At 61.3% G+C, this 15,921-nt stretch overlaps 1 protein-coding gene across 2 annotated transcripts; it reads left to right on the top strand.

The window, feature by feature from the left end:
• The first annotated feature begins 1,346 nt into the window (after nt 1-1,346).
• Nucleotides 1,347-15,532, top strand: GSS (glutathione synthetase). Of its 2 annotated transcripts, XM_062009263.1 has the most exons (13): nt 1,347-1,370; nt 1,649-1,786; nt 5,133-5,278; nt 6,819-6,894; nt 7,331-7,470; nt 7,552-7,668; nt 8,408-8,488; nt 9,940-10,017; nt 11,739-11,805; nt 12,287-12,481; nt 13,167-13,248; nt 13,542-13,731; nt 14,293-14,510. In XM_062009263.1, the coding sequence occupies exons 2-13, from the start codon at nt 1,658-1,660 to the stop codon at nt 14,414-14,416; spliced, it is 1,425 nt and encodes a 474-aa protein (XP_061865247.1). In that variant the 5' UTR covers nt 1,347-1,370; nt 1,649-1,657; the 3' UTR covers nt 14,417-14,510. The 2 variants fall into 2 exon arrangements, with proteins under 2 accessions (XP_061865247.1, XP_061865248.1); XM_062009264.1 differs by lacking the exons at nt 1,347-1,370; nt 13,167-13,248; nt 13,542-13,731 and having other exon boundaries at nt 1,601-1,786; nt 14,293-15,532.
• Nucleotides 15,533-15,921: the final 389 nt, after the last annotated feature.

The following is a 15,921-nucleotide window of genomic DNA, read 5'->3' as shown; positions in this document are numbered from 1 at the left end:
AGTGCAGAGTGGCAAAGGGATGTGGGCAAAGGAGACACTGAATAAGTGGAAAACATGGAGATGTTTTCAATGTTGGTTCAGTTTGGGCTGTTACATTTCCCAAGCCTGGCTTGCAGTTCTTCCCCTGCTGCAAAGGGCGGATTTCAGCTCCCACAGAGGCAACAGATGATGCAGCTCCAGTGCAAGAGAAAGTGACAATGAGAAAGAGCCAGTTCTGGGCTCCCCAGCACCAGAGGGACAGGGAAGTGCTGGAGAGAGGCCAGTGCAGGGACACCAAGATGATCAGGGGACTGGAGCATCTTCCTTCTGAGGAAAGGCTGTGGGACCTGGGGCTGTTCAGTCTGGAGGAGACTGAGGTGGGATCTCATCAACAAGTATTTGAAAGGTGTTTGTCAAGGGGATGGGGCAGCACTTTTTTTTCCTGTTGTCTCAAATGACAGGACAAGGGGTGATGGACAAAAGCTGGAACACAAAACGTTCCACTTAAGGAAAAACTTCACAGTGCAGGTGAGGGAGCCCTGGCCCAGGCTGCCCAGGGAGGGTGTGGAGGCTCCTTCTCAGGAGGTTTCCAACCCCACCTGGACACGTTCCTGTGCCCCCTGAGCCAGGGGAACCTGCTTTAGCAGGGTTGGGCTGGATGAGCTCTGCAGGGCCCTTCCCACCCCACCATGCTGGGACTCTGTGGCACGGCAGCAGGCAGGGGCTGCTGCAGTGAAATGTGCCGATACACAGCCAGGAAACAGCCTTGTCAAGTGTTGGTGACGGATCCATTGTTGAGATCATCCTTAGCCGCCTCATACCTGCTCCTCAGGCCCCGGGCACAGGTGACGTCGAGGCCGAGTGGCCACCTCACCTCTGCCAGCGCAGGGATGGCACCAGGAGCAGGAGCCCGGCGCCAGTGCCCAGCCGCAGCGCCGTGCCCCACGGCCAGAGCAAGCCGGGGAGGCTCCTTCCCCCGGGGCTCCACGGCCAGGGCGCGCGGGGCTCCCGTGCGGGGCTGCGGGCATCCCGCCGCGAGATGACGTCATTACGGCTGGCGGTGACGTCACCACGGGTGACGATGACCTGGGAGGGCCTCGACTTTTTCTCCCAGCGGCTCCAGCCGCGTGGGCAGAGGCCGATGGCGCGACCCCCGCTGCTGGCGACCACCCGCCGTGCCCAGCTCGCCCGGCCCCGCGCATTTCCCGCGCGTATGACGTCACGGCTCCGCAGCTCCCGCCACCCCGTGTCGGACCCCGCCCGCCGCACCTCGCCGCCCCGCGCTGATAGGTCGGACGAGCTGCCAATCTCTACGCGAGGGGCGGGGCTAGAGCGGGAGGCTCGTCCAATCGCCTGCTGGCAGGCGGGGCGGCGGCGGCCGGCGGGAGCAGGTGCGGGGCGGCGGGGCGCGGGGCCGGAGGGGCCCGGCCTGGGCGGGGGACGGGGCGCGGCACGGGGCTGCCGACACCCGGCTCGGCTCGCTCGGCTCGGCTCGGCTCGGCTCGGCCGTGACCCGCCGGGCCGCGACAGGTCGTGGCTTCCACCAGCGGGGGGCTCCGTGCCCGGCCGTGCTGCGCCTCCGGGCCGGGCCGCGGGCGGGGAAGGGCTGAGGGGGCGCCGGGCCGTGTCCCCGCAGCGGCTGAGGGGGCGCCGTGCCGTGTCCCCGCAGCGCTTGGCCATGGCTGCGCTGTGGGACGACGTGGTGCGGGACGAGGCGGCCGTGCGGGAGGCGGCGGCGGCGGCCGTGGACGCGGCGCTGCTGGAGGGAGTGCTGATGCGGACGGCGGGCGAGCCCAACGCCTCGGACGTGAGTGCCAGGGAGTCACGGGGCGGGCGGGAGCGGCCCCGGCCGGGCTGTGAGTCAGCAAAGCCGGCGGAGCGCGGGGAGGAGCCGCTGCCGAGCCGGGCTTTGCTGTGCAGCGCTTTGCAGCCACGGCCTGGCTCGGGGGGGCTGAGGCGCAGCCGGCCCGGAGGGCTGTCACTCACCCCCGGCCTGCTGCTGAGACAGCCCTGCCACACTGTGCCCATAGCTGCTGAGACAGCCCTGCCACACTGTGCCCATAGCTGCTGAGAGACAGCCCTGCCACACAGTGCCCATAGCTGCTGAGAGACAGCCCTGCCACACAGTGCCCATAGCTGCTGAGAGACAGCCCTGCCACACTGTGCCCATAGCTGCTGAGAGACAGCCCTGCCACACTGTGCCCATAGCTGCTGAGACAGCCCTGCCACACAGTGCCCATAGCTGCAGAGACAGCCCTGCCACACAGTGCCCATAGCTGCTGAGAGACAGCCCTGCCACACAGTGCCCATAGCTGCTGAGAGAGCCCTGCCACACTGTGCCCATAGCTGCTGAGACAGCCCTGCCACACAGTGCCCATAGCTGCTGAGAGACAGCCCTGCCACACTGTGCCCATAGCTGCAGAGACAGCCCTGCCACACAGTGCCCATAGCTGCTGAGAGACAGCCCTGCCACACTGTGCCCATAGCTGCTGAGATATCCCTGCCACACTGTGCCCATAGCTGCTGAGACAGCCCTGCCACACAGTGCCCATAGCTGCTGAGAGACAGCCCTGCCACACAGTGCCCATTGCTGCAGAGACAGCCCTGCCACACAGTGCCCATAGCTGCTGAGACAGCCCTGCCACACAGTGCCCATAGCTGCTGAGACAGCCCTGCCACACAGTGCCCATAGCTGCTGAGAGACAGCCCTGCCACACAGTGCCCATAGCTGCTGAGAGAGCCCTGCCACACTGTGCCCATAGCTGCTGAGACAGCCCTGCCACACAGTGCCCATAGCTGCTGAGAGACAGCCCTGCCACACAGTGCCCATTGCTGCAGAGACAGCCCTGCCACACAGTGCCCATAGCTGCTGAGACAGCCCTGCCACACAGTGCCCATAGCTGCTGAGAGACAGCCCTGCCACACTGTGCCCATAGCTGCTGAGAGACAGCCCTGCCACACAGTGCCCATAGCTGCTGAGACAGCCCTGCCACACAGTGCCCATAGCTGCTGAGACAGCCCTGCCACACAGTGCCCATTGCTGCAGAGACAGCCCTGCCACACAGTGCCCATAGCTGCTGAGACAGCCCTGCCACACTGTGCCCGTAGCTGCAGAGACAGCCCTGCCACACTGTGCCCGTAGCTGCTGAGACAGCCCTGCCACACAGTGCCCGTAGCTGCTGAGAGACAGCCCTGCCACACAGTGCCCATAGCTGCTGAGAGACAGCCCTGCCACACAGTGCCCATAGCTGCTGAGACAGCCCTGCCACACAGTGCCCATAGCTGCTGAGAGACAGCCCTGCCACACAGTGCCCATAGCTGCTGAGAGACAGCCCTGCCACACAGTGCCCATAGCTGCTGAGACAGCCCTGCCACACAGTGCCCATAGCTGCTGAGACAGCCCTGCCACACTGTGCCCATAGCTGCTGAGAGACAGCCCTGCCACACTGTGCCCATAGCTGCTGAGAGACAGCCCTGCCACACTGTGCCCATAGCTGCTGAGACAGCCCTGCCACACTGTGCCCATAGCTGCTGAGACAGCCCTGCCACACAGTGCCCATTGCTGCTGAGAGACAGCCCTGCCACACAGTGCCCATTGCTGCTGAGACAGCCCTGCCACACTGTGCCCATAGCTGCTGAGAGACAGCCCTGCCACACTGTGCCCATTGCTGCTGAGACAGCCCTGCCACACAGTGCCCATAGCTGCTGAGACAGCCCTGCCACACTGTGCCCATAGCTGCTGAGAGACAGCCCTGCCACACAGTGCCCATTGCTGCAGAGACAGCCCTGCCACACAGTGCCCATAGCTGCTGAGACAGCCCTGCCATACAGTGCCCATTGCTGCTGAGACAGCCCTGCCATACAGTGCCCATAGCTGCTGAGACAGCCCTGCCATACAGTGCCCATTGCTGCTGAGAGACAGCCCTGCTGTCTAGTTGCCTTTTTCCAAGGGGTGGAATAGATGTGGAAGGGGTTGTGACATTGCCAGGAGCCCCATATGTTTGGTGATGGGAGCTCATCTCTCAGCCTCTCACCTGTATGACCCTGTGAACCAGGGGAGTTTCTCTTGGAGAAGCCTCTCCTTTTGGCATGCTCTCAGCTGCCTTTATCCCAGAGAGCCTTTGCCCCATACCTGGGATGAGGGGACAGGGATGGTTGATGTGTGGGTCACCCGTGGTGAGTCTCTGGCAGCTGGCTGGGCTGAGGGTGCTGATGGGGAGCTCAGCCTGTTGGAGGGATCACAGCATCACAGAATCTGAAGGGCTGGAAGGGACCTCGAAAGCTCATCCAGTGCAACCCCCCTGCCAGAGCAGCACCACCTAGAGCAGGGCACACAGGAACTCGTTCAACTGAGTTTGGAATGTCTCCAGAGAAGGAGCCTCCACACCCATCTGGGCAGCCCCTGCCAGGGCTCCCTCACCTCAACAAGGAACAAATTCCTCCTTGTATTTCTTTGGAACCTCTTTTGTTCCAGCTTGTCCCCATTGCCCCTTGTCCTGTCATTGGGCATCCCTGAGCACAGCCTGGCTCCAGCCTCCTCACACACACCCTCGATGGATTTGTAACCATGAATGTCATGTGGGGTCTCAGGAAGAAGTACCCCTGTGTAGGAGCAGGATGCTGTTGGAGTTGGGTCCTTGAGGAGCCTGAGAGCTGGCAGAGGTGTAAGAAGGGAGGGCTCCATGACAGTGTGTCAACCCCATGGCCAGGTCAGGGCTCTGAGGAAACCAAACACACTGCCAACATCCCTTGTCTCATGTAAAAAACAATGTGAACTGGGAACTGCTCTCTGGTGTAATGTATTGGGGTGAGCCAGGGGTCAGCAGTGGGACCCAGTGAGGAGGCGTCAAAGGAAGCCACACTGATGGGCAAAACCCAGGACTGGCAAATTCACCTTTTCCCTGAAGCTGAGGTGTTTTAGAGCCAGTGCTCTGCAGGTGAGGTGGAAGCAGAGCAGCGCTCAGAGAGCAGCACTCAGCCCAGCTGGAGCTCTGCAGGCTCCACACACAGCCTGCAAAGCACAACAAGGGAGGGAGGAGCAGGGCTGAGGCCAGGGCTGCGCTGGGGAGGGTTTGGGGGTGGCTTCAGGCAGGCAGAGGAGGCAGCTGTGGAGGCTCTGGGTGAGCTGTGTGCTGCTGCACCCTTGGCTGCAGGTGGTGACTTACGCTCCCTTCACGCTGCTGCCGTCGGCGGTGCCCAGGGCCCTGTTTGAGCAGGCGTATGCTGTGCAGCAAGACTTCAACCTGCTGGTGGATGCCATCAGCCAAAACAAGGAGTTCCTGGAGCATACTCTGGCCAGGTAACTTTCTTGCCTGTTGTTGCATTTGAATCAGAGAAGTGCAAAGCGTTTCTCACCTCCTGGGTGCTCCTGCCCTCCATCCAGCCCTGTCCTTCCAGCTGAGCTGGACACTCCTGTCCTCTGTCCTTTGCTGCATTCCTTATCATAACATGAATTTCCATCAAGTCTCTGTGGTTTTGAGGCCTCCTTGGGCCTCAGAAGATGGGACACATGGCCAAGAGTTGTCTCTCTGCAGTTATCTTCAATTTTGCCAGTGTTTCAAGCCTGTGAACTCTTACCTGGGAGCTTGTTGGCCCCTGGGCCCTAAATTCAAATTGCTGGAGACTCCTTTGAGTCCTGGGTTTATTCTTTTATCTTAATCTCATTTTGCATCTGCCTTTGGCTCTTGGATAACCACCAGCTATGCTGCCTGCCTGTAGGTATCACAGAATCACACAATCCCAGAATGATGGGGGTGGGAAGGGACCTTTAGAGATAATCTAGTCCAATCCCCTGCTAAAGCAGGTTCCCCTGGCTCAGGGGGCACAGGAATGGGTCCAGGTGGGGTTGGAAACCTGAGAAGGAGCCTCCACACCCTCCCTGAGCAGCCTGGGCCAGGGCTCCCTCACCTCAGCAGTGAAATGGTTTTTCCCTTATGTTTAAATGGTGCTTGTTCCCTCCCCACTCCAGCCTCTGATCTGTGCCCTGCTGCCCCAGCTGTGCTGGGCAGGTGACCCCCAAGCTCTGGGAGCCAGGGAACTGCTCAGCTCTGGCTCCTGAGTTCTGGATTTAAAGCTGTTGCCCTGTGCTGGAGCACCCATCCCTTCCTACAGCCCCTGGGATGTGTGAGGCTGACCCCATTGCCCTCCCTGCTCCTGCCTCTGGCACTGGGACACAGCAAAAGAGGGGTTCCCAGCATCCTTGGTTTGCTATAAAGCTTTGACCCCTCAGAGCTGTTGGAACACTTGTGTCTGCCCCAGAGCTGGTAGGGACACACTTGTACCTGGGGCTGGCATGTTTATGCCCCAGGCTGCCTCCTACCCCATGTCTCAAGGCAGTTCCTTGGGGGTGCTGCTGGCAGTTAGCTTGGGGATTTGGGACCCTGATTTGCCTCCCCTAGCAGGGCCACAGGAGCACTTGGCACCATGGCATGCAGGGTTTGGAGCCCAGCAGGACAGGGGGCGTTGGCTGAAGCTTGTGACACTCCTTCTCTGAGCTGTGTGTGCCGGCACAGACAGACCTCTCATTTCTTCCCTGTATCTGCAGAATCTGCTGCACTTCTTTGCTTCCTCCTGTGCTGTCTCTGCCCTGCCAAGGAAGGGCACCTCTGCCTCACAGGGTGAGCTGTGGAGCAGCTGTGCTGAGGCTTTGCCCCACGGTTACAGCCCGTGGCCCTCCCTGCCTGGGCATGAGCAGAGCTGTAGGACTCGGGGCAGCCACAGCCCTGCTGCCTGTGCTGCAGAATGACCCTGGTAAGGGGTGTTTTTTCTGGGGAGGGGTTAATTTCCTCTCTCCTCTGTGATGGTGTGAGGGGGCTGATCTGGTCTCTGTTTCTCTCTAGCACCATCAAGGTAGACGACTTCACAGCTCGGCTCTTCAGAATCCACAAGCAAGTTCTGGAGGAAGGCTTGGCTCAGGTACTGGCCAGGGCAGCCCAGCTCTGGGCAGCCAGGCTGGGCTCTCCCTGTGCTCCACTGTCTCAGTTCTGGCCTGGGAGCTCAGGACCTTGCCCTGCTTGATGGTTGTGCCCTTTGGTTGGTCTTGGCTGGGAGGGTTTCATGTGGTTTGTCCTCCAGGAGCCTGGGCAGACACATGCTGTGTCAGCACTTGTGCTGCACAGGCTGGCTGTGCAGAGCTCCCTTTGCTCTCCCCACTGTTGTAACTCCTCTGGAGTACTGGGGAGGGCTGTGGGCCCTGAGCCAGGCGCAGAGCACCCAGGGGCACAGCTTGCAGAGGCTCTCAGCAAAGCCGAGGCGACTGGAGCTGCCTCAGGGGGATTTTGTAGCGAGATCATCAAAGGGATTGGCAGTAAAGGTGCCCAGGAGATCCCACCTCACCTCCCCTGTGTGTCAGTCTGTGTTTCTAGGCATAAACCGCTCTGATTACATGTTTGACCGTGGGCTGGACGGGACCCCAGCTCTGAAGCAGATCGAGATAAACACCATCGCTGCCAGCTTCGGGGGCCTCATCTCCCGCACCATGGCTGTCCATAGGTAAGGCCTGGCCTGCCCTCCCTGCCCCTCAGCCTGCTCACAGGCTCTCCCAGCAGTCACAGCTCTGTCTCTGTTTCCCAGGAGGGTGCTGCAGGTGCTGGGCAGGTGGGAGGAGGCGTCACGGCTGCTGCCCAACCAGCCGGCTGCGGGGCTGGCCGAGGGCATCGCCACGGCCTGGCAGCTCTACGGCTCACCCAGGTGAGGCAGGGCTGGGGCTCCCCTGGCCAGGCACCAAATGATGCTTTCCAGAAGATGCCCGTTAGCTAGACAAGCTGCTTGTCCTGCTGGCAGCTGGGATAGAGGCTGATTCCTTCCCTAGAGCTGCTCCAGGGCTGTATTTTGGGGTGATGCTGAAGGGAATGTTGGTGACAGAGGTCTGCTGCTCACCCAGGCTGGGGAGGGGCTCAAGGAGCTGGGAGGGAGCATGGCCAGCAGAGCTGACCCCAACTAGCCCCAGGGCTAGTCCGTGCCAGTACAGAAACTGGGGGCAGCTGTGGGGGAGCTCAGTGCTGAGGCATTGCAGTGAGTGCACTGGGCATCACTTCTCTGGCTTGGGCTTTAGTTCTCTTGATTGCCCTTATTATACTTTATTCTTCTTACTGTTATGATAGTTTAGTTCAGTTATGGCAGTTTAGTTATTATACCTGTTCTTGACCTATGAGTTTGGGTTTCCTTCATCCCAGGGGAGATGTGAGGAGAGGCAGTGGGCAGGTGGCTGCCTGGGGCTTTGTTGCCCTCTGGGCTTCAGCCACACCAGTGCTCTCAGCCCATGGCACCCTGAGCAGAGCAGTGGCAAAGGCAGAGAGCTGCAGAGGGACCCTGGGGCAGTGGTGGGGCTCAGCAGCCCCATACAGAGCTCACAGAGGTGGAAAGCTGATGATCCTGGGGGGGTGTGGAGTGTTCCTGGGGTTAACAATGTCTTTGGGATCTCTTCCAGTGCTGTGGTGATGTTTCTGGTGGAGGAAGACCAGAGGAACATCTTTGACCAGCGATGTGTGGAGAGTGAGCTTTGGAGCAGGTAAGGGTTGTGTCTCCCTGGGGTGGGAGAGGAGATGGTGCAGCTTTGGGAAAGGGCAGCAGGGCAAAGTGCTGCCACATTGTGGTGATTCCCTCAGGGCAGGCTGTGGCGTGTCTCCAGGCCCTGCAGCAGGAGCAAAGGAGCAGGCCAGGGAAGGGTGCAGGTGTGCTGAACCCGTTTGCTTCTTCCTTTGCCACCTACTCCAGGATAAAATCAACCCCCTTTATGGTTTCTGGGGCTGTGAGAGGGCACATCTTGCTATGTAACAGGGCAGCTTTTATCTTGGCCTTACCTCTGTGGTCAGCTGTGCCTTCAGTGTTCCTTCAGCACTCACTTTCATCTCCTCAGCAGCCTCCCAAAGCCTCTCATCAGCCCTTTGCTGGAAGTACCAGTGCCCATCACAGTCTCTGGTCTCCAGAGCTGATTCCTCACTGACTCTGTGCCTCTGAGTTCCTCAGGGCAGCACCAGCAGCAGCTTTGCTGTGGGACAGGTCTCTTTACAAGACAATAAGTTACAGAATGGAGTTAAGGAGGGTCCTGCTTCCTCCCTGGGGCACATAAAAGTAGAGCTACAAATCCACTGTGAAAGATCTGGGCAAAGCAAAGCAGGAGGGCAGTGGAGGGGAGGGCCCTGGAGGAGAAGGGGTTTGGAGGGGGCCTGCAGAGAACAAAGGGGTGTGGGGTGATGCTGATCAGTGAGGCCACAGTGTGGAGGGGAGGCTGGAGAGCAGGAAGGGGTTGGGCTGGGAGAAGCAGGAAGTCTGCAGCTCTGGGCTTTGGAGCAGAGAGTGAAACTCTTGTGTAGGGGTTAAAAAATAACCCCAAATACTGACTGATCTTTAAGAGGTGAAAGGTGAGTGTTTAGAATCATGGAATGGTGGGTTTGGAAGGGTCCTGCAGAGCTCATCAGCCCCAGCCCCTGCTAAAGCAGGTTCCCCTGGCTCAGGGGACACAGGAACGTGTCCAGGTGGGTTTGGAAACCTCCTGAGGAGCCTCCACAGCCTCCCTGGGCAGCCTGGGCCAGGGCTCCCTCACCTAAGCACCAAAGGAGTTTCTCCTCCTGTGCCAGTGGCACTGCCTGTGTTCCAGCCTCTGATCTTACCCCTTGTCCTGTCACTGGCCACCACAGAACAAAGACTGGCCCCAGCCTCCTGACACCCACCCTTTAAGGATTCCTCAGCACTGGTGAGGGCCTGTCTCAGCCTTCCCCAGGCCCCACAGCCTTTCCTCCCTGTTCAGTCCCCTCAGCACCTTGGCAGCAGCTGCTCTGCTTCCTGCAGCCTTTGGGCTGCAGCCAGAGGCTGGGTGCTGGGAGCAGGGAGTGCTCTGGCCTGAGGGTGCTCCTGCTCCATAGTGCTGGGCCTGAGGGTGTTTGTGAGGGAGCTGATGGGTCCCCCTTGCTGCAGCTGCTGGGATTTCAGTGCAGTGCCTCTCCCACTCCTCTCTTCCAGGAAGATCCGTGTGATCAGGAAGCGATTCAGAGACGTGTTTGAGAAGGGCTCCCTGGATGCTGCCAGGAGGCTGTTTGTGTGAGTATGAGCCCAGGTGTGTGTTCCTGGCCCTGCCTGACACACACAGGCCCCTGAGGGGCAATTGCCAACCAGAGCTGCTGGTATGTCCTGACTGTAAGCAGTGACAGCCTCAGAAAGCAGTTCCCTCTGTGCTCCATGCTGCTGCTGCTGCTCCCTCTTCCAGCTGCAATGATTTTGTTGTGCATACACACATCACTTCCTTACAGCTGGAAACATCATTTCCTTCCCTCCAGCCCTGGCCCCCACAGCTCTGCAGGGGCTTTACTTCCTCCACATCCCTCTGCTACCAAGTGTGTTCCAGAGGCTTCCACAAAGACATTTCCTGCTCACCTGGTGCTCTGCCAGCAGGACCTGGGCTGGCTTCTTAGTGCTGGGGGAGGAAGTGTTATGTGTGCACATGGTATCTGTTGGTTTGGAACGCCCCCAGATGGCTGAACATGAGTCCATGTGGCCATGACAGCATCCTGGCTTGTGGCAGCAGGGCAGGGATTGTCCCCTGTGCTGGGCCCTGGGGAGGCTGCAGCTCCAGGGCTGTGTTCAGTGCTGGGCCCCTCACTCACTGCCACAGGGACACTGAGGGGCTGCAGCGTGGCCAGAGCCGGGCACAGAGCTGGGGAAGGGGCTGGAGCACAAGGGGCTGGGGAGGGGCTGAGGGAATGGGGGTGTTGAGCCTGGAGAAGAGGAGGCTGAGGGCAGACAGGAGCCCTCTGACACTCCCTGACAGGAGGCTGCAGTGAGCTGGGAGTTGGGAAAAGAGACCAAATAATGACAGGGCAAGAGGAAACACCTCAAGTTGTTCCAGGAGAGCTTTCATTGGAGCTGAGGCAGAACTGTTTCCCTGAGAGGGGTGTCAGCCCCTGTGCCAGGCTGCCCAGGGAGCTGGGGCAGTGCCCAGCCCTGGAGGGATCCCAAAGCCGTGGAGCTGAGGTGCTGAGGGCTGTGGGTCAGTGCTGGGCTGGGCAGGGTGAGGGGAGGGCTGGGACTGCAGCAGCTTCAAGGGCTTTTCCAGCCAAACCAAATCTGTGATTCTTCCCCCTCCCTGTGCTGGGCAGCACGTGCAGTCCCAGGCTGCAGGCCCTGGCAGTGTCCCAGCTGAGGCTCAGGGTGCCTGCAGCAGCTCAGCCCAGCACAACACACTTCCATTCCACTGGGGTTTTCTCATTTTTCCAGGATTTGACCTCTGGGGCTCTGCTGGGTTTAATAACAAACACATTTGTCACCAGCAGACACTGAAGGGAAAAGTGTGTCCCCTGCCCTTCCCCCTGCAGGCTCTCTCCCCTCCCTGCCACGTGCCAGTTCCTCCTCCATGGCCAGGGGATCACTGCCAGCCCTGCCTGGGCAGGTTGGTGCCTGGGCACGTGGCTGAGTTGCTTGGAATTTGAATTGCCACTACAGAAGGACCTTTTTCCCTCTCAGCCTCAAGAATTTCCCAGGCCTGGCTCCTGGGGCAAAAGCTCTGTAAAAAACCCCCTGGGCTCTGACTTGTGTGCTGGGCTGGCAGCTTGAATCGCTGAGGCTCTTGGGGGCAGAGGGCAGGTGTCAGCTCCCTGACAGCCACACCAGGGCTGGCAGTCCCAGCCAGGAGCAGAAGGGCCCAGGAGGAGGAGGAACTGCTGTAACTGTGGCTGCCTGACCCGCTGCAGCCCCCGTGGTGCTGGGGCCTCGGGCAGGGCCTGGCCTGCTCCTGCTGACTTGCCTCTCCCCTCCTGTCCTTGCAGGGATGGCCAGGAGGTAGCAGTCGTGTACTACAGAGAGGGCTACGTGCCCCAGAGCTACAACCAGCAGGTCAGCCCGATGCTCTGCTCTGCCCTGAGAAGCCTCAGGCTGCGGTTCTGAGACACGCAGCGGTCCCAGGGGCCTGGCTGGGGTCAGCCCTGCCCAGTGTGCCTGATGGCACTGGGGAGCTGGGACCGCTCAAGGGGGTCTCTGGCACCCAGGGGGTAACAGAAATGGGCGGCTTTCCCCTCCAGAAACCCCTCGTGTGGGCTCTTCCCCCAGCCCCGCCCTACAACGTGGCTTAAGGCGGCTGTTGCGGCTGCGCTCGGGGCCGGGGCTCGCTCCACACACCGTGCTCTGCCCCAGCCCGGGGCTGTGGGGCCGCGGGTCACGCCTCGCTGCTGTCTGGGGGTGGCAGCACTGGCCGGGCTGGGCAGGGGATGCCTTTGGGAGCTGCAGTTCCAGCCCGGGCCGCGCCGGATCCCGCCTCAGCGACCGAACACAGCGGCAGCGGCGGCCGCACCCTCACGTCTGTGTGTCTCTGCCTTAGAACTGGGAGGCCAGGCTGCTGCTGGAGAGGTCGAGGGCGGTGAAGTGCCCTGACATTGCCACACAGCTGGCTGGCACCAAGAAGGTGCAGCAGGAGCTGAGCAGGGCGGGTGTGCTGGAGCAGCTGCTGCCCACGCAGCCCGAGGCCGTGTCGCGGCTCCGACAAACCTTCACCGGCCTCTACTCGCTGGAGCAGGTGAGTGGCAGCAACCTGCAGCCCCTGCCCGGGCTGGGCCAGGCCTCCTGGGGTGAGGAGATGGGAGAGCTTTGCTGTGTGCCCTGGGAACCCCAGATCCTGCTCAGGTTGAGCCTCTGCTCCTCCCTGGTGCTGGAGCTGGGGAAGGGGCTGGAGCACAAGGTGCTGGGGAGCAGCTGAGGGAATTGGGGGGTTGAACGTGGACAAAAGGAGGCTGAGGGCAGACAGGAGCACTCTGCAACTGTGCCACCTGATCTAGGTGAGCCTGCTTTAGCAGGAGGGTTGGACTTGATCTGTAGAGGTTCCTTCCAACCCCCATCATTCTGAACTCCCCAACAGGAGGCTGCAGGGAGCTGGGGGTTGGTCTCTGCTCCCAAGGAACAAGTGACAGGACAAGAGGAAACGGGCTCAAGTTGCCCCAGGGGAGGTTGAGATTGGAGCTGAGGCAGAACTGTTTCCCTGAGAGGGGTGTGAGCCCCTGTGCCAGGCTGCCCAGGGAGCTGGGGCAGTGCCCAGCCCTGGAGGGATCCCAAAGCTGTGGAGCTGAGGTGCTGAGGACCAGGGGTTAGTACTGGGCTGGGCAGGGTGAGGGGAGGGCTGGGACTGCAGCAGCTTCAAGGGCTTCTCCAACCAAAGTGCTTCTGTGTTTCCATGCTGCTTTGCTGTCCCTGTGCTGTCCTGCCAGGGGGAGGAAGGTGACAGGATGGCTGCGGCGGCCATCGCCGACCCCGACCGCTTTGTGCTGAAGCCGCAGAGGGAAGGTGGAGGTAGGGGCTGGGGCTGGGCCCTGGGGCTCCCCACACAGTGCCTGCAGTCTGCAGCAGGGGCAGCAGCTCTGGGATGGCTCCTCCTGCTCTTGTGCTGAGGGATAGAAGTGGGGTGAGGTGGTTGTGGCTGCTCGTACCAGGGGGACTAGTGGTGGCAGTGAGGTGGTGCTGGAGGCCCCAGCTGCGTGTGGGGAGCCCAGTGTTGGGGCTGTTGGGGCATTCGGGGCTGTGCAGCTGCAGCCAACAGCTCCTGCTGTGCTGGGAAGGGCCTGACTCGCTGGGTTTGTTGTCAGGGAACAACCTCTATGGTGAAGAGCTCAGGCAGGTCCTGGAGAAGCTCAGAGACAGCCCTGAGAGAAACTCCTACATCCTGATGGACAAGATCAAACCCCAGCCAGCCCTCAATTACCTGCTGAGGGCTCACAGCCCCCTCCACGTGTCCCAGTGCATCTCAGAGCTCGGGATCTTCGGGGTCTATGTTAGGTGAGGTGCTGCTGCTGCTGCTCAGGTGCTGCTGCTGCTGCTCAGCCTTGTCCCCTCTCTGCACACACAGCCCCAGGGAGTGGGGGAGGTACAGGGACAAGGGGCCCTCGTGGCCTGTGTCCCCCCCAGCAGCTCTGAGCACTCCCTTCAGGTGCTGAACTGCTGCCCAACCTGCTGCTGGTACTTCTGGTGTGTCACCCCTGAGTTGTGTCACTCCCAGCCTCTGCATGCAGCCCCCTGATGACCTCAGGAGCACCCAAAGGCTTCACATGGGCACATTCAACCCCAAACAGCTCCTGCTTTGGTTTAAAACCCTCAGAGGCCCGTAGAAACGTTTCCAGAGCTTGCAGCTTCAAGCCCTTCCTGAGCAGCTGGCAGAGGCAGGGCAGTGTGGCAGCTCTGAGAGCCCAGCCCTGGCTGTGTGCAGAGCAGCCAGAGCCAGGCACAGACCCCGGCAGGAGCAGCTCTGCCCCGGCCCTGGGGAGGGAGGGGAGGGCACGGTGCCTGCTGAAGGCTGTGTGTGCTGTGCCCTGGGGGCTGAGCTGCCCTTTCTCTCTGCAGGCAGGGCAAGGAGCTGGTGCTGAACAGGGCAGCCGGGCACCTGCTGCGGACCAAGGCCGTGGAGCAGGCGGATGGGGGGGTGGCAGCGGGGGTGGCTGTGCTGGACACCCCGTACCTGCAGTGAGCAGCTCCCCTGCAGCCCCAGGCCTGGGCTCCTCCTGCCCAAAGCTCCTGTGTGCCAACCTCAGCTTCTCCTCTGCCGTGCCACGGCCCTGCTGGGGGCCAGCCTGGGGGCAGGGGGCTGTGCAGCACAGCTGAAGGGATGAGGTACCCCCCAGGCACTGCTCCCAGCTTCCTGCTCCGTGCTGCAGCGTTTCTGGACACACACAAACCCCAAAGGCTGGAGACTGGGAGGAGAAAGGTGGAGGTGCAGGTACCAGCCTTCAGCTGTGGGCTGTGTCCCCCAGTGCCTTGGTGCTCTCCAGCTGCTCCTGCTCTCTCCAGCCCTCCTTCAGCTGCAGCTCTGATTTCCACTGCTCCCTGTGCCTGAGGCTCCTCAGGGCCCTTGCTCGAGTTACAGCTGCCCTGGGGGGATTTGCCCAAGGGCCTCTTGCTCACTTTTGCTTTGCTCAGCTCCTGCTCTGCTGGCCCAGGTGCTGCTGCCCCTGGGTGCCCCTGTGTCACAGCTTTAGCCAGCAGATCCCCACGTGTTGGTGTAGGAATCCCTTGGGGACTGTGGCAGATCCCAGGGCCTGGGAGCTGTGTCACCCGCCCTGAGCCTCTGCCAGCATGGGAAGGAGCCCTGTCTCAGTAAAGGGCTCTGTGGGTGGGAGCAGGAGCAGGGCTGGAGGAAGCAGAGGGACTGGCCCAGCAGCCCCAGCCCTTTTCTCTGGGACCAGCAGCAGGGGAGGGTGAGATGTGTCTCCCTCTGGGTTTCATGGGCTGGAAGCAGTGCTGGGTGGGGGTGGGGGGTGGTTCTCCTTCCCTGGGTTCTTTTGCCTCTTCTTCCAGCCTCAGTCCGTCTCAGCTGAGCCATTCAGGGGCTGCAGCTTTGTGGCAGTGCCCTGGGCTGGGGCCCAGGCTGCCTCTGCAGTGCCAGCAGAGCAGCAGCTGCCCTTCCTGGGGCACAGTGGTGCTGAGGAGGAGCTCAGCACCCTGTGGGGCCTGTGGCTGACAGCCAGGCTGCTGCCTGTTCCAGCAGCAGGGGCAGAGCTCAGGGCTGGCAGTGACTGCCCTTCCTGGGCTGTTTGGCTGGGGGGTTGATTGCCCCAGCCAGAGAATAAAAGGTTTGTGCAATCTGGAGGCTGGTCCTGGGCTGGTTTGTCACAGGAGGAGTGGAGGGGAGGCCCTGGCCCTGTGTCTGCCCTGGGAGTATGGGCAGGGCTGGAGCTGCCAGGCAGGACCCCCAGGAGCCTGGCTGGGAGCTGCAGCAGAGCTGAGGCTGGAGCTGAGGGTGAGGGGGAGCAGGGCTGGGGGATGAGGCCGCTGCCAGCAGCCCCCCAGCTCAGCTGTGGGCAGGGGCTGCTTTGTGCCACAACCCTGCCCTTGGCTCACTCAGCCTCAGGGGCCTGACCCAGGCTGGGGAGGGGGAGCAGAGGCTGTGGGGCCCTGGGGCAGGGTCAGAACACAGCCTGGGCCTCCTGGCCAATGACAAACCCTCCCCTGGGCAGCACCGTGCCCCTGCCCATC

This window comes from Colius striatus, chromosome 16, assembly GCF_028858725.1.
Source record: "Colius striatus isolate bColStr4 chromosome 16, bColStr4.1.hap1, whole genome shotgun sequence".
Classification (NCBI taxonomy): Eukaryota; Metazoa; Chordata; class Aves; order Coliiformes; family Coliidae; genus Colius; species Colius striatus.
The sequence above is the reverse complement of the archived record's forward strand: the minus strand, read 5'-3'. Positions and strand labels throughout refer to the sequence as shown.